The sequence below is a fragment of the Pleurodeles waltl genome, chromosome 9 (genome assembly GCF_031143425.1).
Source record: "Pleurodeles waltl isolate 20211129_DDA chromosome 9, aPleWal1.hap1.20221129, whole genome shotgun sequence".
NCBI lineage: Eukaryota > Metazoa > Chordata > Amphibia > Caudata > Salamandridae > Pleurodeles > Pleurodeles waltl.
Window position 1 is genome coordinate 40,345,435 of NC_090448.1, and position 26,455 is coordinate 40,371,889.

A 26,455-nucleotide genomic window follows, 5' to 3' on the forward strand; every position below is an offset into this window, starting at 1 on the left:
CTATCCAAGGGAGATTCTGGAAAGCAGGGCGACCCAGGGCGAGACGTAAGTATTAACTGCTTATAACGTACGTGCTAGAAACTGCATTGACTCTAGGCACCGTAACAGCTAATGGGATAGACCTTATAGCAGCAGATAGTGACAAATCCACTTACTTCCTAATTTCGCTGCTGTGGTAAAATTAAAATCAGGCTTAAACCATTTTTACGCATAAGAAATTTTGAGCAAATAGTGCTCAGTTCCATTTTATTGCATTCACATTTCCTCCAGGCACTACTTGGAGGGAATTGTATTATTTAAAAAAAAATAATCGGAAGAGGCATAATTTTTAATACATCTCATTGTAAAGATGGAGCTCAGTTATTATTGCCCATCTACCAGTACAAAACCTCATAACTCACATAAACAGTACTCTACATGTTTTTTTGCACAGTTCTTCTGTAGTAGTCAAAATGATGTCTTAAAACATCAATTTCAAATACCTACCAGGTGGGAAACCCAGCAGTACTGAAATTAATTATTATTGCTGCAATATTGAATAACATCCGAATAGGTCTATGAGAAAATGACAGATAGTGGGACACGATCCACAGCTAAACACTTAGGGTCTGATTCACAAAGATAAACTTACACTTTTGTGGAAGTTTGGTATTTTTTTTCTATTCACAAACTACACGTTTAATTTTACTAATAGTAATCCTACAACTGCAGAGGACAGGCCCATCTTTTTATGAGTGGAGTCAAATTGCCCATTAGTTTAATATGTATTTGCTTGGCTATAGGAAGGGGTGTGGACTAGTGGTTATTGGTTGTGGAACCATCAGAGTGCCGTTCTAATCCCAGTTTCTAAAGTCAATAGAATTAATGTCTTTGGGAGATCATGTGACCTCTCTATGACATAGAACTGGCAGATTTTAAAAAAATGGTAATTCTTGGCAAACTTGCTAACTTATGGTTTTAAGCAATACCAGGAGTTTGCCATCACTCTCTTGTGATCATTCATGTTCGTAAGGCCAGCACTTCAGTCACGGGAGGGAAGGCAGCAGCCTCATGGTACTACCTCGAGGAAGTGCCAAATAATCCAAAAGGCCCCAAAACATGTTCTTTTTTTTCAAATGGAGAGTGGTCCAGGGGGTAAGGTTCTATTTCTGCTGTAGAGTAAAACATCCTGCTGCTGTTCATGACCGGTTATTACAATCTGTAATGCATTTTCCTGCCTTTCTAAATGTTAGCATGTTTCTGAAGATATTATACACTCTTGTTACAGGGGCTGCCGGGCCTGCGAGGAGACCAGGGTCCCCCAGGGCCAATTGGACCAGCTGGACCACCAGGGCTACCTGTGAGTACTTGTGAAATACTTGGTCACTTTCACTTGACATGGATGGCAGACATGGAATCCATAGTGGACCTTCACAGATGAGATCACCTAACTCACTGCAGATCCCCTCCTGATCCCCCCTCACATAATCCGCAATACAAATAATGTAAATTAAATCCTTTGTTAATTATGCAATTGTGATTATCTTATATTGATAGGAGACAAACATTCTGAATTGTTTCTCGGCATGACTGTTATTCTTGTGATGCCAAATCCTTCCATTTGGGTTTTGAAAAATATTTTCACATTTCTTTTAGGGTAAACCTGGAGTCGATGGAAAACCCGGGCAGAATGGAAAAAATGTGAGTCTTTTCTCAATGTATGCTTCTTGTGAAATGTATTCATAGCTGGTAATTCACAGAGCCTGAGAGACACTGAGTATCATAAAGGCCTCAATCTTAAGTTCTAAGCTCATTTGAAAAAGCATCTCTGCCAACCCCCTTGTTTGTTAAGCCACTTTTAGGAAGCTGGCTCAATATATAGCGTACCTAAATGAGGTGCACTGTGCAGAGAGTCCAGGTATCCCCAGCTAGTGGACAGGGCTTGCTTTAACAATCCAAAGGTGCTCTATGTATGGTAGCGTGGTTGCTCAGACTTACGTTTATCAGTGGGGAGTGTTGGGCATTTGTTGCCCTCACAATAAATGAGACACACACTCAAATAAGGAAATCCAACACCACTTTCGAAAAGTAGTACAGATTCTTATATCTTTTTACACACCAGAATCTAGAAGATCACGTAAGTATGTTTCGAGTTAGCGATATTTCAAAGTATAGTAAATACAGCTGTCAAATCTGAGTATCGAACTTGGTAATGTTAATCCTATAGAGAGAACATACACTGCACAGGGTCACTTGCAAATGACTTACAGTACTCTTCTTCTGGATATAAGGTAAGTAGGGGCCAAGGTCTTAGAAAGCACCAACAGTTCAGGTTTACCTGCCCTGGTGTGTCCCTGTTCTGAGATGCCTCCAGTGGTGGTAGGCTTAAACGCTGCACGTTGAAGTCAATGGGAAAAGTATCTGTTGGAAAGAGGCTTCAAGTGGGGCTGGGGCCCCAGTCCGGCAGAACCCAAAGGGAGGCTTGGCTGATGGGTGTCTCTTGTGAGCCCGAGCTGGGGAGCTTGTTGCAGAGGTGTTTTGTCCAGTGGGGTCGGTAAGTTAGAGGCTCTCACGGTTCTTGGTGCATCTGCAGAAGAGGGGAAGAAACACTGCAAGCTGACTTCTGGCATGGAGCTGGCCTCTCTTAAAGTCCCTCGATGTGCAGGTAAGTTTTGGTGCTGATTGTGTTCCGGCTGAATGGACACAAGCCTTAGTGCCTGCAGCTGGCAGTGGTACTCTAGGTATTGGTGCTGGGAGGCTCCGGACAGGCTTAGCATCTCAAAGATAGGATAGGTCAACGGGGCTACACTCCTGGACACTCGGGATCCTCTTCCTGGCAAGATACTACCTCGGTGGACCCGATGGTCAGCACGATGGAGAACTGGACAGTCACAGTTGGTGCCTGCTGTTGCAGGCAAGTGGCTCCTCCACTACAAGGGGGATGCTAGCTATGCTGATTTATTAGCCATCTGCTGGAGTAGGTAATAACACCTTCCACCAGAGCAGGCATAGTTTCTGGCCTCTGAGAGCACGGGCTGTCACCTCCAGGGGGTCAGAAACTTGTCTTTGGTGGCAGGCTGATTGATACCAGTCAGCCAGCACACTAGAAGACTAGTAGGTTTTCAGGGATCACCTCTAAGGTGCCCTCTGTGTGCGTGTCATAATAAAGCCAATACTAGCATCAGTATGGATTTATTAAGATGAGACGTTTGATACCAAACACCGTTTGGCTCAGTGAAGCCATTATGTAGCTGAGTAACTCATAATGACCCGTGCCCAGTTCATAGCTTAAGATGGCTTCCCTGTTCACTTGTAATACCTAGCGATAGAATTATACATCACATGGGCATATCTGCTCAGGCAGATATGCCCTCACATTTGTTGCAATGCACCCTGCCTTAGGGCTCTTAAGGCATGCTGTAGGGGTGACTTACATATAAGTCATGCAGTGTATTTGGGCATTGCACAGAGGGTGTGTGCAAGCTCATGTTTTCATAATGGTTTGCAACATTTCACACATTCTGCACTGGCAGTCTGCATGTGTTTGAGTGTTGGTCTCTTAGGGTGACATAATGCATACTGTAGCCTATAGGGGCCCTCTTTAGTACCCATGCCCTAAGTACCAGGTGTACCATTTACTAGGGACTTACATGGATGCTATAGGCCTTGCCAGTTGGGTTTCAATAGAGTATTTGGTTTTCAGGGGGGAAACACTGGCACTGGAGCCTGGTTAGCAAGATTCAGTGCACTGTCAGTGTCGAAAACTAGCATGAAGTAGTTTAAATTTAAATGGGGACAAGAAGTGGAGGGACAACCTGCAAAAAGCCTGTTTTCCTACAGTATTCAACATTGTGGCTGTCTGCCGTAAACCACAGGCTGTGGACAGCCATAAGTGAGCCAGTCTTTGCTTTGAGAGCGCCCTGGATGAAACCACATTTGGCTCCGCCTCCCACTCTGCCGCATTAATTGTTTGTGTAAAGCAAAACAACGACAAAAAAGACAATGGTGCCAGCATCCTTCAGAAAAAGTGTTTAAACAGACTTTTCTTTGGACCCGAACTGTAGAGACACTCCTGCAGGTAGCTCCAGCGCTCCCGCCAGAGTTCGGCACCCTGGGCCCTGACCTGGGCTACACTTCAGCTTGTAGAACTGTTGCAGCAGTAGCTGACATTTAACCGTCTCTCTCAGTCTGGCACTTAAATAACAACTGTGTATCATTTTAGTTACCAAAAATGTAGCATAGACCTCTTGTATGAATGCAGGATTCCTGCATCCTCCTCCCCACCACTTTCCCACCCCCACCCCTTATTGTCAAACAGTATCCAGAACTGTCCATGTCACCCCCAATGCCATCTCCTGGTCTACATAGGAGGGTGCAGGCTGCCAGTCCACCAGTTCCTTCTCCGAATGTAACCTCTTCGCAGGACATCACTGAGGACAAAATGGGGATTTTTCCACTCCACATCACTTAGCAGCAGCTAATTTGGGACTGGGGAAACTCTGAAAACTACCTATAGGTCTTCGATTCCCAATTTTCCACAACAACGCAAGCATAAGTAACAATTTATACATCCCTATCCTTACATTTAGGTTCTGTAATTTAATTTTAGCTAGTCCCTAGACAGTAAATACTTTTCTGAGTATGTCTTTGAGATGCTCCTGCTGCAATAGGTGTTCTCTCTAAAGTGGACCACTGCTTCTTGGAGGAACGTTTATAGTAAAATAAACAAACAGTAGGATATTTTAAGGTTTTTTTAAGAGCTACAAAGTGTGTTTTTGGTGGATTTTTCTGTTTGTTTTTTTCAAATCACTTTCTAAAGCTGATGAAAGACTGAGCTTGACCTCCATTCCAGGGGCACAGTGACCCCCTCCTCCACTTAGCAGCTACAGAGTGGGCGTCGCCAGGGCCCTTGGCCCATGACCCAAAAGCCTTGGCCTGTATAAAAGTCTAATTACTGAGTTTAAGGGGAATCTCATAAATAACCTTTCCCAAGAAATCCATGATATAGATGAGAGATGAGGCTGGAAGGCTGGCAATGGAGCTACAGCAGGCAGAAAGGAAGCAAATAAAAAATAAGTTAGCGTAAAAACAAAAAGTAGGGAAAACAAAAAAGAAAGCAAAGATAGAAAGTTGAGAAATAAAGAAAGAATCCCTCCAAAACCCTTGAAATAGGTCATCTCAACCCAGTGACTGTACTTTAGTTTTTTCGGATCTATTTCATTAATGTCCCTTCTACACCATCTAGTATACTTTTTGTTTTGTTTTTTGGACAAATTCTTTAAACAATGTACTGTAAATTGCACTAATTGGCCCCCTTTCTTTAAACAAATTTTCTTAGGAGTAAAACACCCTTCAGCAGCAACATCCTATACCAAATATTTGTGGGGTCTATTGGCCCCTTCTCTTTTGTTCACTTGGTGCCTTAGAGGCATGATTTAAAATGGGCGGGGTTGCTCGCTTCATTTGATGGTAGCTCACTATATTTCAGTGTTTTCAGCCATTCACAGAGGAGTTAAGTCAGCTTCCAAGTCTGGAAATGGAAAACTAAGAGACTTATTTAGAGTTTGGCCTGCGGAGTACTTCATTACAAAAGTGGTGGATGTCCTATTTGCCGTATTGCCGGTGCATTATAGCCTCTGGTGCTTATAATCGGCAGACAGGATATCCGTAACATTTGAACAGAGTGTCACTTTGGCCAAACTCTAAATAAGGTTCTAAATACAGGCTTAAGAGTGAAACGTTGCAATCAACAAATGTGTCACCCTCACAAGTTCAACCACATATGTTCCATTGCAGTGTCCCTTTATGTGACATGTAGTAGCTCCACTTCTAATATTTTCAACTCTCCAAAGCAATGATAAGCCACTCGCATAAACCTTCCGACCACTCCGTAGGACGCCACCATAAATTGACCATTTGGTGATTGCAACTTTTCACACTACTATGAAGCATCGATGCCCTGAGGAAGTTCACAGGTGGTGAATGAAACGCGTTGGCTGTCTTCTGTTTTATTGAAGAAAATAAAGGCTTCTTTGGATCAACGAGATTGGATGATTCTACTTTCCTTTAAACTCTGTCGGTGTCCTGCAAGTTGTAATATATAGACATTGGACCTCTTTTTGGTTGCACCTTGGGAGCAGCAGGTGCCTTGGTTGGAGCACGAGACAACAAAATATTTGGGACAAGGGGGAGGTGCGGTTGAACTATTTGGCTCGCTGCTTTGGTTGGATGACCTTTTTAAATATATGGTGTTAAACATAAGGAGAAACACAAATCCCATTTGCAATACTGTGAGCAAAGATCAGTTTTTATTTTTTGATGTCGAAAGAAAAATCCTTCCTGCTCATTTTGGCCAAAAATGGTGACCTGTCCAAGCAGAGCATATTACAAAGTAATTGTCATTGAAACAGTCTTGTCCTATCAATGAGTCGATTTTGTTCATTTCCTCTTCAAATAATGTTTTGGTAAATATCTGTACTTAGAGTTCATCCAATAACAGAAATGTTTTAAATTACTAATAAATGTAACTTAAAATAACTTCTGAAATACGGAATGCGCCTATTGGATTTTCTCGGCTTAGTCTGAACTCGAAAGCAGTTGTCTGTTATTCATGAGTGACTTTGGGTGGGTTTGATGTGGATTTGTGCTAGTGTGCAAATACACAAAGTGTTTTGGTTTAGCAAAATAAATTTGCCCTTGGGTGTCTAAGGGTGTGTAAGGGGAGCACTACAAATTTGAACAAACATACACATGTGCAAGCACAGGGTGAGCATGCGGGGAGCTAATGAGCATTTGCTGGTGTTTTACGCTGAAACTCGCACAATGGTTGCCTGGTTTCAGATGTTATTGTGGTTTATGTTGCTTGTGTATAGAACATAGTTTCATCATTGATGGTTTAATTGTTCCTCTTCTTTACAGGGTGAAGAGGGGACCCCAGGAGAAGATGGCAGGAAGGTACAGTACCAGTTGAAGTAGCCATGCGTTCGATCTATAAGCAGCCTGTAGAAGCTTAAAGATTCTAAAGAATTACCTATATAAAGGTGTTCCCGGTGGAAAGGCACAATAGACAGTGCCACAATATTAGACCCAGCTGTGTTAAGTGAAGTATAGAATTATGTTTGATGTGTCCTAGGTGCTATTTAGTTGTATCTACATGTACACTATCACAATCCATTACTCCTTTTCTCCTGCAAACGAGAAATGGCTGTCTACAGCAAGTGGTCCAGACATGCAGCTGTTCACTGTGTATAGCAAAAGATGTCCTGTGGGCATGTGATGGGAAGAGCTGCAGTCACTATTGTTAACAACAGATTGGTCCAGCTTGCAGAAAGTTGTCATAACACACTCATGGGTTTCCTGGCTTTTCTTTACCACATTCCTGTCATCAGGTGTGTTACCTCCATTTATGAAACTAAGACCACATCTGCCAGACTTCGTTCAATTATTAGATTAAATCCTACAACTGGAAGCCTGATGTCCTAGTTGCATGGTGTCATGTGATAACCGCGTGCCTTCCTGATATTGACTGATAATTCTCTCACCATTTAAGTGCTGTATTCCTAATCTCCTTGGAATTGAGAAGGTTACCATCAAAGCTGCCCTAAATGTAGATCCCTGTTTAACTGTCAATCTGTTGATTTGGTAGATACTCAAATCCATGCTGGGACCGTCACATTGTATATTAAGCATCAGACATAAATATCCATATCCAGTACCTGAAATAAATACCCTCACTAGAAATTGTCCCTTTCTTCCTGGTCACCTACGTTACTGCTGATTAGCAGTAGTCAGTAGCCCCATTTTGTTGATTTGACATGTGCTCAACCCATCATGTGTTGCATCATGGGCATGTTGAGTGTGAGCAGGCCTGCGGGAGCATTGGCAGATAGCACAGATTGACTAGGTAGACATGGCTGTCTAGGTAGACAGAACCTGCATTAGTATGTGCTAAATGGAAAGATAACATCAGACATGTAACATCACATCCAGCAGTGGCAGACTAATCGTTTTGGAAAGAAAATGTTTTGTTCACACCTATTTCTAACTAATATATATTTTATGGCACTGGCCTTTACGAAAGAATACTTATTCCCCTTAGCACAGTCCAACTCAGTTGACATACTTAGAAGGTCTCATTTGAAACTTTGATAGCATTTATTTTTTGCATTTGATTATTTTTATGCCTGTTAATTCATAAAACCTAAAACATCTCTTTTTTTCTGTTGGTCGTATATCATTAGGGAGAAAAGGGGGAGCCAGGGACTTCCGGAAGAGATGTAAGTAACACTAAACTCCTAAATACTTGCGTAATAAACAGAACAATCTCAATTGGGAGGCACCTATTATTGCGGTCTCTAAATTGATAGACTACTGAAATAGACTAAAATACAGTGGGATGTTTCTGTACTGTGGGCCTAGTTACGACCTTGGCGGATAGGATACTCTGTCACAAACGTAACGGATATCATGCCCACCGTTTTACAAGTTCTATAGGCTATAATGGAACTTGTAATATGGCAGACAGGATATCCGTCCTGTTTGTGATGGAGTATCCCATCCGCCAAGGTACTAATAAGGCCCTATGTCTTTTATTACAGAATTATTAGAAGGGAAACAAGATAATTGTTAACAAAAGTGACTGAAAAATAATTTGTTATAAATATTATTTTTAGACTAAAGCCTTTTTGATTAAACTATTACAATTTTCATAACATTTATTATTAAACAAAAAATGCCTTTAACATTAATGGGTACAATTCAAGATGGTTACTAATCATTTTTAATAAAGGCTGCAAAAGGAAATAACATCCGCCTATGCTCTTTAAATTCTTAGAACTCACAACTTCATATTACCATCACTTTCAGAAATACTTTTTGCCCACTAAATTGCAGTTTTGAGTTAAATATAGTTAGAGTACATAAAATAAACGTCAGTGATTTTATAAAGCCATTTTTGTTCAATTGTGTTTTATATAGCAAAAGTCAAGAAAAATAGTTTTGTTTTGATTAATAGGGGCGAGATGGGTCCAAAGGTGAGCGTGGAGAAACTGGGCTTGCGGGACTTGTTGGATCTCCTGGTGCCCCTGGACTTCCTGGACTGGCTGGAGTTCCAGGGCAGGTGAGTGACATTAAACACAACCATCCACAGAACATCTGTAACTATATGATATGCTGGGAGTAACTAGACATTTCAGGCAAAAGCACAATAGGTTGAGTTCAGCCTTTTCTGATGCATGGGAATTATTTAAGAAAATTCTAACTCCTTTGGATTGGAGCAGAGCAGTGGGACAATGCAGAATCCCACCTGGTACCTGTGCAGACTACTCACATTGGCTGTCAGCAGCTAGGGGTGGGTTCATGAAGTGTATATCAAAGGCCTCCATTGTTTTTTTTGTCTTTCCCTATGGAATGGAAGTCCAGCCGATGGCCCAGCATTCGCGGGGTTGGGGGGAGATTGAGAGGGGGGTGGTATTTGCCTTTGGGGTGATAGTCGCTTTAGTTGCTGTGAATAAACTTGTTTTAGATTGAAATTCATTTAGAAGGCATATGTTTTGATTATTTACTCTTGCCAGTGATCTATCTCACAGCTGGCTGGCCATTGTAATGGTTTTAGGGAGCCTATAGTGGTTATTTCTCTTCTAGAGGTGCCATCTTGTGGGCAGGGAGTAATTCAACCCATGGTCTTATCTATTATTCCTCTGAGGGCTTGTGCACAGCACGCACTGCCTCTAAGAGGCAGTAACTTATCTTAAACTTAGGTTTTCAGGATTACTAAAATAAAGACAAATACCTCCACTGAAATTCTTTACATGCAATTTTCATCATGCACAATCATAGCAGATTTCATTATTTAGTGAAATTAGAGGCAGACTTCCCAAAAGCAAAGATTTCCAATTAATATGAATTTAGAGGATTCATCCCAAATGAGTCCCAAGTAAGTGGTGAGTCGTGCCAATCTTGTGGATAGGCAGAGGAATCATTGATCCTTGTTGAATATATAATAAACACAGAAAAAGGAAAGTTCAGTACATCTTAAAAACAGAATAGCTTCTGACACCAAAATATGTAATTGTAAAACACCAATAATAAAATCACCCACTCTGTTACCTCTAGAAGGACACCGCATCTCCAAATCAGCATACTTCATATATGAGGCATTAAACCTCAATACAGCAAAAAATAAATAGAGCTCGCGAAAAGCCCTAGATTCCTCTGATGCAGAAACAAACCTCCAGATAGATTGTAGGTGTTGGGAAAAAGCCAACTGTATTCCCACACTAGGAAGTATCTGAACTTCTGAGTTGGAGAATTACTCAGTCAATATGAGTTTGTAACTTGTAAATTATGAATTACCTATATTATCATTTTTATTCTTAGTAGTAGTAATAGTAGCAATAGTAGTAACAACAATGCTCAATATTATTATCAATAATAATAACAGCAATAATAATAATAATAATAATAATAATAATACAACATAATAATAATAATAAGAAGAAATATTATTATTATTATTATTATTATTGCTATTACTTAATAATAACAATAACAATGATAATAATATGAATTATTATTATTAGTAGTAGCATTCTCATTATTGTTGTTGTTGTTATAGTTATTATTTTCTAATAATAACAATAACAATGATAATAATATGAATTATTATTAGTAGCATATTGTTGTTATAGTTATTATTTTCTAATAATAACAATAACAATGGTAATAATATGAATTATTATTATTATTATTCCCTTTACCTAGGGACCAGTTGCCCTGGTGTTATCTCATTTGCAGACTGATCACACCAAAGACCTCATGCACACTCATACGCAAACGAGCACAATTCAGACTCCTCACCCACACTTTCAAGGCACTACCTAACACTGGTCCAGCATACCTCAACAATCGCATCTGCTTTCACAAACCTTCCAAACAACTCCACTTGTCCGAACTCCTACTTGCACAAATCCCCTGCATATGGAAAACCAGATCTGGAGGTCGAGCCGTCTCCTACATCACTCCTGAAAAGTGGAGCAAACTCCTGCTACATATATACTGTCTTCTTCTCCCTTCTTTAATTCCTCACAAGCCGAAGACCTTGGTTTTTAAGTAGTCGCACTAGGCCTTAGGTTTGCCTAGATTCATACCTGCTCCAGGATACCCTCCCAGGTGATATTGCGCTCTACAAATCTGCATAACGTAAAGAGAGAGGAGGACATGACGACTTCAAAACTATTCCCAAAAAGAAAGAGCAATAGACAAAATCAAGCAAAATATCCGTTCTTGAAATATCAGGAATATTGGCCCAACAATTAGTCGGCTAAAATAAGAAAATTATTAGAATCTAGACAAAAGGGCATATCTACATCCATAACTAATGATACAAATAGGCCAGTGGATGCCAGAGAGTGGAATATCAACTGTCTTTTAAAAGAAAAAGCAGTAGAATAGGTAATGTTACATAAAGTGCCCCCCCACCCCCAAAACAAATAATCAAAAGACGAGGAGGGATAGAAATAGCTACTTATAATCTTCTGCTCACAGCAAGACCTCTGCCTGGGCTATCTGGGCAGTCAATATTGGTGATTTAAACATTCATAAGAGCTACATAATATCAGGTCCTCAGCTCTCATTAAGCCAGGACTCAGTTATAAATCAAACATTTAGGTTATAACCAAGTATCAGGTTATGAATCTCCTCACCATGTGCGGGAAGCAGCCTTGTTGAGAAACAAACAAGTGAGAGACAGAAGCGAAGACGTGGCTCATGAGATCAATGAACTGTGGGAATATAGGGGCTCATTCTGAGCCCGGCGGGCGGCGGGAGCCGCCAAATGACCGCACCGCGGTCAAAAGACGGCAGCGGCCATTCAGACATTTCCTCTGGGCCGGCGGGCGCTCTCCAAAAGAGCGCCCGCCGGCCCAGAGGAAATGCCCCTGCAACGAGGACGCCGGCTCAGAATTGAGCCGGCGTAGTTGCAGGGGTGCGACGGGTGCAGTTTGCACCCGTCACGTATTTCAGTGTCTGCATTGCAGACACTGAAATACACAGTGGGGCCCTCTTACGGGGGCCCCTGCAGTGCCCATGCCATGGGCACTGCAGGGGCCCCCAGGGGCCCCGCGGCACCCCCTACCGCCATCCTGTTCCTGGCGGGCGAACCACCAGGAACAGGATGGCGGTAGGGGGATTCCAAGGGCAGCGGAAAACCGGCGGGAGACCGCCGGTTTTCCTTGTCTGACCGCGGCTGAACTGCCGAGGTCAGAATGCCCTGCGGGGCACCGCCGGTCTGTCGGCGGTGCTCCCGCCGACCCTGGCCCCGGCGGTCTGAGACCGCCGGGGTCAGAATGACCCCCTTAATCTCATCAGGGATCCCTAACTGAGCAGTCCAACATTCATGGTTTCGCAGAGTTCCACAAATTCTTTGAGAAAAGAGGTACCTTCTAGCACCTGAGAAGATGCAGATGGTCTTGCCTCCATCATGCAACTAGCACCACTGCACGTTGACCACCTATAAACAGGCAGCAGCTCCTCTACACATGTTCTCAGAGAAAACTAGAGTGGTAACTCCAATGGGCGACCTACTCTCAAGATGGCACCTGCCACTTTAGTCAAATGGCATGAGACATAGCCCTGTTTGTTGGCAGCAGCTGGCCATAATGTAATTGGTAGGCAAGTCCTTCTGCTTGCCATGCTGTTTTAAGTGCATTTGTATGGTGCATGCTCTGAGCCCATACCAGTGCCCCATTCTGGTTTAGGTAAGATCTGCAGCTCCATTTGGTTCTGTCCCTTCTCTCCCAGGATTCAAAGACTCCATCACAGATTGGCGTCTGTAGTTGAGAGGTATTAGTAGCAGACAGTGTGACATATTAGTTGTGATATAAACAGGTGTGTATAGCAAAGTTGGGTCAGGTGACTACTGCCTACCACGTTAACTGACTTGCGCAATGCCTAACTTGTTTGTAGGAGTAAGTTAATTGGAAGTTTGTGTGCTGCTTTGTTTCACTGACATTTATCTGCTGGCTTACATGGACTGTGCAAGTGGGTGTTTAAACTTCTGTTTAGACGTACACTGTTGTATAGTGGTGGGTGGTGATGGTTGGGGTGAATATATTGTCCCAAAGATAGCCACTTGAGTGGTTGATTTGTACCACGTTGGATGTGTGTAAGGTGTTTTGTTTAATATGTTGTGCTGGTAGTTTGTGTGTATTGTTATTTAATAATATGTACTGTTGTGAGCATGTTGACAACAAACTATACACCATGCCAGTGCTGGGTTGTTTGTATACAGTTGTCTAATGTTTTCTGTAGGACATTGGGTTTTGCCTTATGGAGAATTCTGACCACTACACATATAGAGATCCTATGGAGAGTACAGTATCTTGGAAATAGTGTAAATGAGTAGGGTTAATGATAACGTGCCTGGCTGCAGATGAAATGTGGGTGCGAAGGAGCCACATGAGAGGCCCAGGGGTGAACTATGAGAGCTACTGCCAGCTGGAGGTACACGTGAGGGTAACTATTTATTTTTATTTTTTTAGGGTATTCCAGGTATAGCGGGCCCTGCAGGAGCAAAGGTAAGATACTGGAAAAGAAATTCATGGCAGTTGGGAAAATAGAAACTGTTTAAAAGAGTGTAACTGGGATGACCACCCAGTACATTTTTGGCCTGGCCAGGGTGTTGCAGCCCTACAGAGAGGGACAGCCATTTTGCTTAAGAGCCAGGGTAGACTTGTCAAACTTCTAATATTCATGAACTTGCAAAGTGTGACACCTTTGCATACCATTATCTGCAGTCAACATTTGTTATAGATTTATTCCACTAAAAGAATAATTACCAACAAAAAGCAGGATTGGCTATTTTAATCCACAAAATCCGCTTTTTGCAGGAGTTTTCACCACATATTTATAAATTGACAAGGTTTTGTTAAAAACCTCATGAGGTACCAATATCAATCTTTCCTTCCTAAAATTTAATGAGTTAATACAGATCGCCATGAAATAAGCACATCAATAGTAAAAGCCATTGCAAAATCTAACATTATGCAACTATAAAAAATCTGGTTACGAGAGTTTTTGCAAGCAACGTCCATGAACATCACCATTTCTTGAAATAGCACAATTTATGCTAAAACAAACCTCATCCCTTCAGATGCAGATGACAAATGACAGGTGTGAAGGACGTCCCTAAGGACTGCGCTCAGAAGCCATATTTGGGCAGAAACATAAATGATACTGGATTGACTCGCTTCTTAACCCCTTCGCTGCCAGGCCTTTTCCCCTCAGGTGACAGGCTTTTTTGGGGGTATTTGGGGCAGTTAGCGCTTAGGCCCTCATAACTTTTTGTCCACATAAGCTACCTATGCCCAATTTGCGCCCTTTTTTCCCAATATCCTTGGGATTCTAGGGGTACACAGAGTTTGTGGGTTCCCCTGAAGGAGTCCAAGAAATTAGCCAAAATATAGCAAAAAAAAGAGTTCGTTTTTTAAAAAAAAAATGGGAACAAAGGGCTGCAGGAAAAAGCTTGTGGGTTTTTCCCTGAAAATGGCATCAACAAAGGGTTTGCGGTGCTAAAATCACCATCTTCCCAGCTTTCAGGAACAGGCAGACTTGAATCAGAAAAACACATTTTTCAACACAATTTTGGCATTTTACTGGGACAGTCCCCATTTTTACTTTTTTTTGTGCTTTTAGCCTCCTTTCAGTTAGTGACAGAAATGGGTATGAAACCAATGATGGATCCTGGAAAGCCAAACATTTCTGAAAAGTAGACAAAATTCAGAATTCACCAAGGGGTCATTTGTGTAGATCCTACGAGGTTTTCCTACAGAAAATAAGAGCTGAAATAAACAAAATTGAAATTGAGGTGAAAAAAACAGCAATTTTTCTCCACGTTTTACTTTTTCCTGAGATGTCATATTTTTTAAAGCAATATATCATTACGTCTGCTGGACTCTTCTGGTTTGTGAGGATATATAGGGCTTGTAGGTTCATCAAGAACACTAGGTACCCAGAGCCAATAAATGAGATGCAGCTTGTAATGGGTTTTCATTCTATACAGAGTATATAGCAATTCATTTGCTGAAATATAAAGAGTGAAAAATAGGTATCAAGAAAACCTTTGTATTTCCAAAATGGGCACAAGATAAGGTGTTGAGAAGCAGTGGTTATCTGCACATCTCTGAATTCCGGGGTGCCCATACTAGCATGTGAATTATAGGGCATTTCTCAAGTAGACGTCTTTTTTACACACTGTCTTACATTTGGAAGACAAAAATGTAGAGAAAGACAAGGGACAATAACACTTGTTCTGCTATTCTGTGTTCCCCCAAGTCTTCTGATAAAAATGGTACCTCACTTGCTTCGGTAGGCCTAATGCCCGCGACAGGAAACGCACCATGGACACATCACATTTTTACATTGACTGACGTGTTTTTTGGAAAGTGCCTAGCTGTGGATTTTGATCTCTAGCTCAGCTGGCACCTAGGAAAACCTACTAAACCTGTGGAGTTTTGAAAACTAGACACCTAGGGGAATCCAAGATGGGGTGACTTGTGGGGCTCTCCCCAGGTTCTGTTACCCAGAATCCTTTGCAAACCTTAAAATTTGGCAAAAAAACACTTTTTCCTCACATTTCGGTGACAGAAAGTTCTGGTATCTGAGAGGAGCCAAAGATTTCCTTCCACCCAGCGTTCCCCCAAGTCTCCCAATACAAATGGTACCTCACTTGTCTGGGTAGGCCTAGTGTCCGCGAAAGGAAAGGCCCCAAAACACAACTTGGACACATCACATTTTCCCAAGGAAAACAGAGCTGTTTTTTGGAAAGTGCCTAGCTGTGGATTTTGGCCTCAAGCTCAGCCGGCACCTAGGGAAACCTACCAAACCTGTGCATTTTTTAAAACTAGACACCTAGAGGAATCCAAGATGCGGTGACTTGTGGGACTATCACCAGTTTCTGTTACCCAGAATCCTTTGCAAACCTCTCAATTCAGCCAAAAAATACTTTTTCCTCACATTTTGGTGACAGAAAGTTCTGGAATCTGAGAGGAGCCACACATTTCCTTCCACCCAGCGTTCCCCCAAGTCTCCCGATAAAAATGGTACCTCACTTGTGTGGGTAGGCCTAGTGCCTGTGAAAGGAAGTGCCCCAAAACACAACGTGGACACATCACATTTTCCCAAAGAAAACAGAGCTGTGTTTTTGAAAAGTGCCTAGCTGTGGATTTTGGCCTCTATCTCAGCCGGCATCTAAGGAAACCTACCAAACCTGTGCATGTCTGAAAACTAGACACCTGGGGAATCCAGAAAGGGGTGACTTGTGGGGCTCTCAACAGGTTCTGTTACGCAGAATCCTTTGCAAACCTCAGAATATGGCCAAAAAACACTTTTCCCTCACATTTCAGTGACAGAAAGTTCTGGAATCTGAGAGGAGGCACACATTTCCTTCCACCCAGTGTTCCCCTAAGTCTCCCGATAAAAATGGTACCACACTTGTGTGGGTAGGCCTAGTGCCCCACGTAAGGAAATGCCCCAAAACACTATGTGGACACATCAAAATTATCAAATACAAAACTACTTGTTTTTGCTGGGGCATCTGCGTTTTTGGTCTTGGGCTCAGCAGTCATATAGGGAACCTACCAAACCCAGACATTTCTGAAAACTAGACACCTGAGGGAGTCCAGGGAGATGTGACTTGTGTGGATTCCCCAGTGTTTTCTTACCCAGAATACTCAGTAAACCTCAAATTTAGCTAAAATATCAAATTTTTCCCACATTTCTTTGTGGGATCACCGTACCGGGACAAATTTCCTACCACCCACCATTCTCCTCACTCAGTCTCCCGGTAAAAATGATACCTCAAGTGCCTGTGACAGGGAAGAGCCAAAAACATGTCGAAATTGGAGGGGAACCAAAACGGGTCCAAAAGGGGAGTTTGAAAGAAAACATTTTTAGGCTGACTAGTTGGGCAGAATTTTTATTGGTATAGATGAGACAATGCTGGGTGGTAGGAATTTTGTGGATTCCTGCAGATCCCGGAAGGTTCCATCACAAAAATGTGGGAAAAATGTGTGATTTGAAGCAAAGTTGAAGGTTTGCAGGGCATTGTGGTTAAGAAAATGGTGCGGGTGCATGAGAAGCACACCACCCTGCACTCACCCAGATGTTTAGTTTTCAGATGTGTCTAGGTCTTGTGGATTTTTCTACATGGCAGCGTCCCAAAGTCCAAAAAATGTCTCCCCTGGGGAGCGGCCCTTGCCAAAGGGGCCGCTCCCCTTATTCAATAATAAAAAATATAAAAAAATCCCTGGTGTCTAGTGGCATTTCTGCTGCCCGAGGTGCATCCTGCGTGCTACAGCATTGCCTCCGGTTCGATTACGAGCCGGAGACAATGCTGTAGCCTGTTTCCCGCTAGGCCGGCAGGCAGAAACTCAAACTGACCTAGCGGGAAAATCATAATGACTCTGGCAGTGAGGATGCCACGTAGGCATCGGCCACACTGTTGGGAGATTAGAGGACAAGTTTTTCCATCCGCCAAACTCAAAAGAGTCTAGAACACAGTCAATGTTCAAAATCAGCAAGGGAATTATTTTTTCATCAAAATGTGGTTGCTCTCTTAAATGTTTTTGGGTTACTCAAGATGCCCAAAATGTTCATACCTGCCAGACTTGAAGAGCACTATAAAATGAGGTGGCCCCTAAATTCTACTGTACCATCCCATAGTCCTTTGGATTTAAGTATTAATGTTCCAGGCACATTTTTAGGAGATCTGTCCGGTGCGCTTCCCAGATGGTGATATCATTTCAGGGAGCCACCTTTCACCTCAAATGATTGCCTGACCAGACTACTCCTTCTCTCCCTCACTTTTCTGTATCTATACCTTCTATCTTACCTCCCTGGCTTCCTTACACCTATCTTGCAATCTCTCTTATTACCTTTATTTCTCATTAATTACCTCACCTCTGCCTATACATCTGTCTCTGTTTCAGCCACCCTCTCAACCTCACATTTCTTTCTCTCTTTGTATGTCGCTCCGACTCACCTATGTGTGTCCACCTCACCAGTCTCTCAACCTCGTCCTCTCGCTCTACCACTGTATCAAGCTCACCTCTCTGTACCTCATCTGTCTGCCTTCTCCATCTTTTTTCTACACCTCATCTTTCTATCCTTCTCACTTCTATACCGCTCTCTACCCTGTTCTCTGCCTCAAAACTCTATAATTGTTGACAGATCCAGCAGCACAAAAAAGACCTTATCAATACTTTTCAGGCTTTCTTTTGGTGCTGTTTGAGTGGCAGAGGCAGAGAACCTACAGAATTTTGTCTGTTTTTGCATGGCCCTGTTTCTGAAAGTTTCATTTGTACTTCAGTGTTATTTTACATCATGAGCGCTTGAATTAGATGGAAGCAGCTAATAAATGTAAACTTGTTCCGAACAAGGGGACCAAAGATATATCTTGCCTCTGGACCAAAAAATCCTGAAGATGTCCCTCATGTTCAGCGCTACTTTGATTGAAAGCCATGGATGCCAATCACACCCCTGCTTTAGGTCCTTAAATGTAAGGATGTGTTCTGAGATCTGTAGATATTAAGATGGCTTCACCTCCAACCAGGGCCGGCTTTAGCGCTGGTGACGCCGAGTGCGACAATCATATTTGGTGCCCCCCCTCACTGACCTTCTCTTCGGATTCCCTCACTACCACGAGGCAAAAGTGCCCCTCATCTCCCCATAACCCCTCTCTCACATACATTTCTTGTGTTTTAAAGTGCTGGTAAGGGCTGGTTATGCTAATCTACTCAGTTATCCACATCAAATACAGATCAGTTCTTTGAAGCAGGCAAACTAACCATCTGTGCTACTTTATGGCGAGTCAAACCTGCCACTAGACAAAACTCAATATCTCTCTCTAGCAGGAACATTAATCACAAGAGTTATGACATTTTTATTGCTGCCTGAAAGCTGGAAGCACAAGGAACTCTGCAGTAGATGACTTTAAGTCGTAAGTTATTGCTAAACACAGCCCCCTGAGCTCAGTGCCCCCCCCCCCCTCCAGGGCAGTGCCCAGTGCGGCTGCACCAGTCGCACTGCCCCATAGCCAGCCCTGGCCCACACCTTTGAAAGCCATGCAGTAGTCAATGAAACATGTGTTTAGCTCCACCCCTAATTTGTCAGTCAGGTCAATGCTAAGATGTTTTACCTTGGCCTCTACGCCCCTTTATGTCTACTGGACATTGCTGCAAAACCGGGCCAACCTTTTTGGTTTTATTCTGCATGAATTAGTTTAAAGGACCATCCAGTGTCGAGAAAAAACAGTTCTCTTTACCCGGCATCTTTCAGAACCACCAATAGGCATTCTAGAATGTTCTTTTGATGATGTCAGCTGCGTCATTGGGATATGTTGTGACGTCATTCACGGGATGGCCCTCTAAAATACTTTCAATTTTTTCCCAGATAAACTGTGGTTCCAGTAACTCAGAAAACAGAAATGCTCAACGGGAAAATGTTGTGTTGTCATCGACGGACTTGTTGCATCAATCTAATCTTTCCTTTTTATTTTTTTGATATTTATATTTTAGGGCGACAGAGGAGACAGCGGCCCGAGGGGTGAACAGGTACATTCAGAGAGGCGTCATGTTTATTGTACTAAAACGGCTAAGCTTCACTATGCTCGAAGCATGTCTATGAACTCTAGGGGGGCAAATAGCATCAATGATTGTTGGACTTCTTTGAAAACCGCCTGCCTTGCACACAATATCACCTTTAATAGTGCCAGACCTTTTGACATTACTTTGTGGTTTTTCATCGAGTTATTATAGGAAAAAGTGGTGCATCTCAGTGGAAATGTGTGCGCGCCCCCTAACGATGTGCCTTGAGTGTGGGGTGAGATTCTCTTGATATAGGGCAGACAGAGAGGATGCTGGGTGTGTAAACTTTCATGGTCCGAAATGTGTCTTCTGTACTGAAGATTAAAGTGGACGCTTTGCCACCCAGCACTTATCTACTTGCGATGTCTTACCTTACACTGTTGAAGCAAGAGTTTGTTTTTTAAAAACGAATGACCCCCCTCCAGTTTTTTCCCATGCTGTTTGGGTCATTTTTCATTTTTTACTGTTCCTCACTGCCAAAAAAGTTATCTGACCACCCACTGTAAGTAACGCAATGGCCTTTTGGCTTACTTCCGATGACACCTACTCTGTCGGGCCGTCAAAGGAAGTTTTACATTGACAGAGTCAATTTTACTCCATTGGTGTAAAACGTAGAGTCCGGACAAATCAAAATTGGATGGGGAAGACCTTTATTTTGGGGGACAGGGTACTCCTTCCCCATTGTGCCACAGAGCACATGTCCCCCAAACTCTAAATCAGCCCAGGTGCCCACCTTGTGCAATCAGTCCTGCTACTCATGGGAAGAGTCCATCCCGAAACGTGGCCACGTCACATATTTACCCTGTGGCCCACTGCTTTTGTAATTGGGGCATTTCAGATTCAGCCCCCCTGAATCACACAGACTAAGCTACACAGCCCCTCAAAACCCTCCAATATGGCGAGACAGGGCTTCTCAGAGTGATAAACGCTCACAGACCGGGCCAAAAAGCACAGACTAAACTACACAGCCTCTCAAAACCCTTCAATATGGCGAGACAGGGCTTCTCAGTGATAAACGCTCACAGACCGGGCCAAAAAACACAGACTAAACTACACAGCCTCCCAAAACCCTTCAATATGGCGAGACAGGGCTTCTCAGTGATAAACGCTCACAGACCGGGCCAAAAGGCTGAGGCAGGCTGACAAACCACCCGAGGGACATTGGTCAGAGCAAGCAGCCTCTAAAAACCCTTTTCTGTTGTCAGTGAAAGTCAGCATCTAATTCAAAGCCAGTCCCAGAGTGATATTAATAATATGGGGAAGATTTTGACCGACAGGTTCCGAGTGACATGAAACAGAAGAGAGCAAATTAGTGTACAATGTCACAGGGAACCACAAGGTTGAAAACATCCACCTGTACGCAGTTGCCCTTCAACAAGTCTGTGTTGTGTACTGGCTCCAGGTCTGTTTATTGTTGTGAACAAACCTTTCAGCTTCCTTTTTTCAAAACAAATAAACACACACTGAAGCAGGCAGGCACCAGAGGCAGGATTGAATGTTGTTACGTCACAGGAAACTGTGCCCCTCCAGTGGGTAACCGCACTGAAAAGCCTGTTCAGGATTCTGGTACCCATTTATAGCATACACAATTTATGATGGATAACAGCAAATAACGGGGATCTTTTTCACCAAAGGATTCTGAATGACGTCAAACTGACAACAAGAGCAAAAATGGAGTTACCTATAATGTCACTCACAACCCCAAGATGGAAAATATCCCAGCTATTCACTTTTTACCCATCTATGACCTATTGTTATTTATGTGGTCAGAATCATCTTCCCATGCTTTTAACATCTACGCAGGGGCAGATGAGTAATAGGACAGCCCCGCATACTTAGCCTCTCCTCCCTTTCTCAAATGTAAAAAACATAGCTGGCCTTCTAGAACAAACCCCACCCATCTTCCCTCCCTCTCCCTGCACAAAGCTGTGCTCTCTGCTGTTCATCAGAGCAGAGAACCAGTGTTGCAGTGATAGGCTCCAGAGAGTCCTCTCAAAGAATCCTGGAATTTCTTTATGAGGCAGCAAAAGTGGGAAACAACTTTGGTTTCCCACGGTTATGTCATTGCAATGAACAACCAGATGTACAATATGGCATTCAAAATAGTCATTCTCAGAGAGAGCCATGCATAATATATAGAATTGCTGAAGGGCAACAGTGAATAACGGGTGTTTTCACAGAGGGGTTCTCGGTGAGATCAAGTAGCAAAGTAACTCAGAACACCAAGGTTCTTAGTACTTTGTTTGCAATGTTAGTGATGCAATGCAACAGATTTAAAGTGAGTGTGGTCATACTGACTGGACATAGCTATGGTACCTCCTTCTGTACCTGTACTGGCCTTTCAGACTGGACCTTCTTGTCATCTCAGAAATTGAAGCATAACACTGGAAGAAAGACTTATTAGAGTGTACAGAGGAGTGAAACTGCCAAGTAGGTTAAGAGAATCCAAATAACTCTAGTCAAATTAATATGCGATTCAGATTTTGAGGTTGAATTTCCATACCTACTTGTAGAAACTGAGGTGCTCATTATGACTTCGGTGGTCTTTTCGAAAGACCGCCAAAGCCGCAGGTGCCAAAAAACTGCCATATTACGATGTTGTGCCGATTTCCTCCCGATTTTGGGCGGAAATCCGACACCATCGGCCAGGCCAGTGTTATAATAGAGGCGGTTTCCACCGCTTGCGCCTCCACACCTACAGGACGCCACCCGCCGTATTACACTCCGTAATACGGTGCGGTGGTGTCCTGCACGGCGGTGCTGTGCTGGCGGTGGAAAGCGCCAGGACCCATCCCCTCCCGGATGGCCACCTCGGTGAAGCAGGTAAGTTGATCGTCCGAAAGGGGGAGATGGTGGGGGGTGTTGTGTGAATGTGTGTGGTGTCTGCGTGTGTTTATGAATGGGGGGAGGGGGTTTCTGTGTGTGCATTTGTGAGTGCATGTATGCCGAGGGGGGTGTTGTGTGTGTGTGACTGCGTGTATGTTTGTGTAAATGCGGAGGGGGGATAGGGGTGTCAGTTTGAGTGGGTGCATGCGAGTGTATGTGTGTGGTTGAGTGCGTTCATGCAAGTGTACGTGTCAGTTTGAGTGCGTGCATGCGAGTCTATGTGTCTGAGTGCGTGCATGCAAGTGTATGTGTCTGTTTGAGTGCATGTGTGTGCGTGAATGGGTGTGTTCGTGCGAGTGTGTGCTAGTGAATGGGTGTATCTGAGTGCGTGTTTGGGTGCAAGTGTGTGTTGGTGTATTTAAGCGAATGCATGGGTGAGTGGGGTGCATGAATGTAGCTGTGTGGTCATGTGGGGGTGTGTCTGCCGGCGACCGGAATCTACATTCCTGTCGCCGGGTGCATGACCATCAGCATTTTCGTGGCAGTGCGACCGCCACAAAAATGCTGGCGGTCTGCCGAGTCGTAATACCGATGGTGGTATTACAGCTACTGCTGGCCCGAAGATGCTCACCTCCGGCCCAGCGGTCTGACCGCCCGGGCGGTACGGGTGGCGTTTCGGCAGTTTGGCCGAAGCAAACCGCTGAAGTTGTAATATAGCGGTCTTTACTGCCAGCCTCGCAGCGATAATACCACCACCATTAGTCTGGCGGTCCAAGGACTGCCAGACTCATAATGAGGTGCCTGAGTGAGGAAGGACTAGAACATTTCCAGTCGGCCAGCGTATGGCAGGCCTGAGTGCTGGTCCTCTGCTGGTTTAGGGCCACCTTGGAACTGATCTCACCTTCATTCCAAAGCCGTAGGCTAAGTAAGAAGAGGCAGTATATACCTCGGTACCTCTTTTGCATAACGAAAGCTAAACGTTCCTAAACCCGAGTGATGTACGTCCTGTGTGCGCTGCACTTCTCTCTCAGCCATCGATCTAAGTTCTGACCACTCACGAGGCATTTCTTCACAGCACGTTCAGAGAGTGTAGGGCTGCACAAAAAGTATTAAAAAGGCATTATTTTATTTAAGTGCTTTCAGTGTCCTGTAAACAGTGTTAAGCCTTTTCTGCTAGTGTTACAATCCATTAAGAATATTCCACAAGTATTGGTTAAGCAGAAACACATGAAAATACAGCAATGTAGCCAAGAACAGAGAGTCGTGCCTTAAGCATTACAACTTTCAATGTTACTACACCTCCTCAGCTATGTTATTTTTTAAGTCTGCAGGAACTGCTTTTAAAAATGCTGGCTCAGACCCCAACTCTAACCTGCTTCTTTTGTGTCTCATGTCTTTGCAGGGCCGGCCTGGAGAAACTGGCCAGAAAGGAGACTCAGGAACTGCTGCTGTGAGTGTTCATTGAAAAGTTGTGTGTCCACCAGTCAGCACCAGTAGGAGTTGCTGCCCTACTGCCTCTACCTGGGCAAATTAGACTTGTGTAAATAAACTAAGGGCCTGATTTAGAACTTGACAGACGAGTCACTCCATCACAACGGTGACGGATATACTGTTCACCAAAATACAAAATCCCATAGGCTATAATGGGATTTATATTTCAGCAGACGGGAAATCCGTCACCATTGGGAAGGAACAACTCATCCGCCAAGTTCTGAATCATGCCCTGAGTCATCACTTCAGAGTCTCACAATATTTGCCTGACTTGGATGCTCGCAGGCAGTCTGTCTTGCGTCCTGTGTAATAGAGGAAACAGCTGCAGCATTTTGCTTTGCCCATCACATTTGTAACTGTTTATTGCCTATAGTGTCTCCCACCTGCATGGTAGGAGCACTGCAATTGGAAAAGTTTAAAAAAGTGACTTGTCACCTACCTCCAATACTCGCACTGACCTTGTTGCTGTGACTCAAGCCCCCCCAATGCCCTGCCTTCATGTTGCGCTCTCATGTCCTACCCCAAGCCCTGGCCAAATGCCCTGCCCCTCCACCCCCTTTAGGCCACAATGCTCCTAGGTTCTCAACCAGTGTGGGGTCGTTACACTTCCAGTACTCATATTTGTAAATTCCCAAATATTCTGGGACTATTTTCTAAAATCAGACCTGCCAACTTACACAGCGCCACCACGTGTCAAACGAAGAGTGAAGAACCAGTATCACAGAGAGTGTACAAAGTGAGCTGGAGACCCATGTAGAGCGGTTTCTAGCTCATGTGCTGAGGCTCTGTGCCTGAGCTTTGCAACTTGTCCATGATGTTGGCGGCAGCCTTTGAAACTGTTATTCGTTTTTGGGGAAGGATCTGCTCTGGCAGTATTGGGCTCAATGCCCTGCCCCTTTTCTTGGACACTTCCCTTCTATATTTGGCTTTGTGGTGATAGGCTCAAAGCCTTGCCTCTTCCTCCTCTCACACGGTAAAAATATTTCCAAAGTTGGCAAGTCTGTAGCATTTGATACACATTTCACAGAATTCTTATTCTAGAGAACTGTTGCTCCACTAGCAGGTCCATCAACTTCACCTACCATTTAAATGTTGGTGGGCAACACAGAGAAGATGTTTCGCTGCCAGCTGTCTCCAAGTAAGCTACATCAGAAGAAATGTACTGCAGATATATGCAAGCGCCTGTTTAACTTTGTAGAGAATAGCCTGGAATCCACAAAATGCCTGTGACTTACTGTGGCATTTCCCACCATAGAGATTACAGCATCTTCAGCAAATTATATATGTACGAGTCTATAATATGCAGAACTTTACGCGCTTTATAAGCAGAAGGCTTTTACAGAAATTGAGCGCTCCTAGAACCATGCTAGAGTATCCTTAAGCCATGATAGATATTTAAGAACCACAGCACAAACCTCCCTCCTTCCATCCCACAGGTAAACACTCCCCACAACTCTGCACCCAGATGTAAAAGTGGCTGAGCACTCATTACTTTGTTCCTGCAAGACATGGACACAGTTTTCTTCTTTCTGAATAACTTTTCTACATCTGTTTATGTTCTTGTTTCAGAATGTCGAAAAATCCCTTGAGCTCCTGGGAATTAAGGTAAGAGCAGGAAGTGTCAGTTCCACCCAATACTTTACTCACATAGAACCATTAATACAACCCTCCTCCTGCCCAGTGCCTTTTACGTACTCTCTCTGTGGCTCTCTTTCCCACCGGCTGTCTCCTACTCGGTCTTTCCTGTCTACTTTCTCTTGTATGTGTTTTCTCTCTATCTCTGTCCACCTGTCGACCTGTGTGTCTCACTTCCACCCTCTCTCTTTGCCCCTCTCCCCTCTGTGTCCTTTTCTCATTGTATCTAGTGGTCTTTGTGTCTGTCTCTGGTTACCTCTCTCTTTCTTTTTCTCTCTCTTTTCTCTTCCTGTCTCCCATTCCTTGTTTCTTTCCTGCTCTTTTCTTCTCCCTTCCTTACCTAGTCTTTCCTGTTCCCTAGCTCTTCTTTTCCTATCAAGCAATACCATCTCACATCCCCTTTTTCTCTTCCATTCTCTTTCTTGGCATTTTTCTTTCTGCCTCTTTTGCTGTTTCACCTACCAATCCCTCTCACTGTTTCCACTGAGCTGTATCTTCTCCCCTGCCAACCTCCTTTCTTACCACCCTTCATTTGTTCCATCAGATCGGTTGGAAATTAAAAACACTCACACATTGTTTCTGTTTCATTCTTTGTTCTCCAGTAAACACATTTGCTACTCTTATTATCCTTTTCATCAAGCATCTTGTGAATTTCAGATTAACAAATTCATTTTGCCCCACTTTTCACATATCCTTTGTGGTGCTTTAAATGGGCAGGTACTGCCTCATAGAGAGTACTACGCCACATATATTTGGGTGTACGGCTCACTAAAAAAGTTCTTGACAATCCCATTTGGATTTGTGGGTTATCACTCAACAGCACTAGGAATTCTGGAAATTGTGGTCAGCAGTGAGAGTGAGAAAATTAAAACCACACACCCAAT

General features: G+C 43.4%; 1 protein-coding gene across 1 annotated transcript in view; it reads left to right on the forward strand.

The window, feature by feature from the left end:
* The window catches only part of COL7A1 (collagen type VII alpha 1 chain), a 618,941-nt gene that overhangs the window by 462,492 nt on the left and 129,994 nt on the right, over positions 1-26,455 (forward strand). Inside the window, exons 67-76 of the mRNA XM_069207404.1 lie at positions 10-45; positions 1,268-1,339; positions 1,636-1,680; positions 6,898-6,933; positions 8,220-8,255; positions 8,993-9,097; positions 13,518-13,553; positions 19,551-19,586; positions 23,848-23,895; positions 25,506-25,541. Of these exons, the coding sequence (XP_069063505.1) occupies positions 10-45; positions 1,268-1,339; positions 1,636-1,680; positions 6,898-6,933; positions 8,220-8,255; positions 8,993-9,097; positions 13,518-13,553; positions 19,551-19,586; positions 23,848-23,895; positions 25,506-25,541 (486 nt within the window). The remainder of the gene's footprint in view (positions 1-9; positions 46-1,267; positions 1,340-1,635; positions 1,681-6,897; positions 6,934-8,219; positions 8,256-8,992; positions 9,098-13,517; positions 13,554-19,550; positions 19,587-23,847; positions 23,896-25,505; positions 25,542-26,455) is intronic.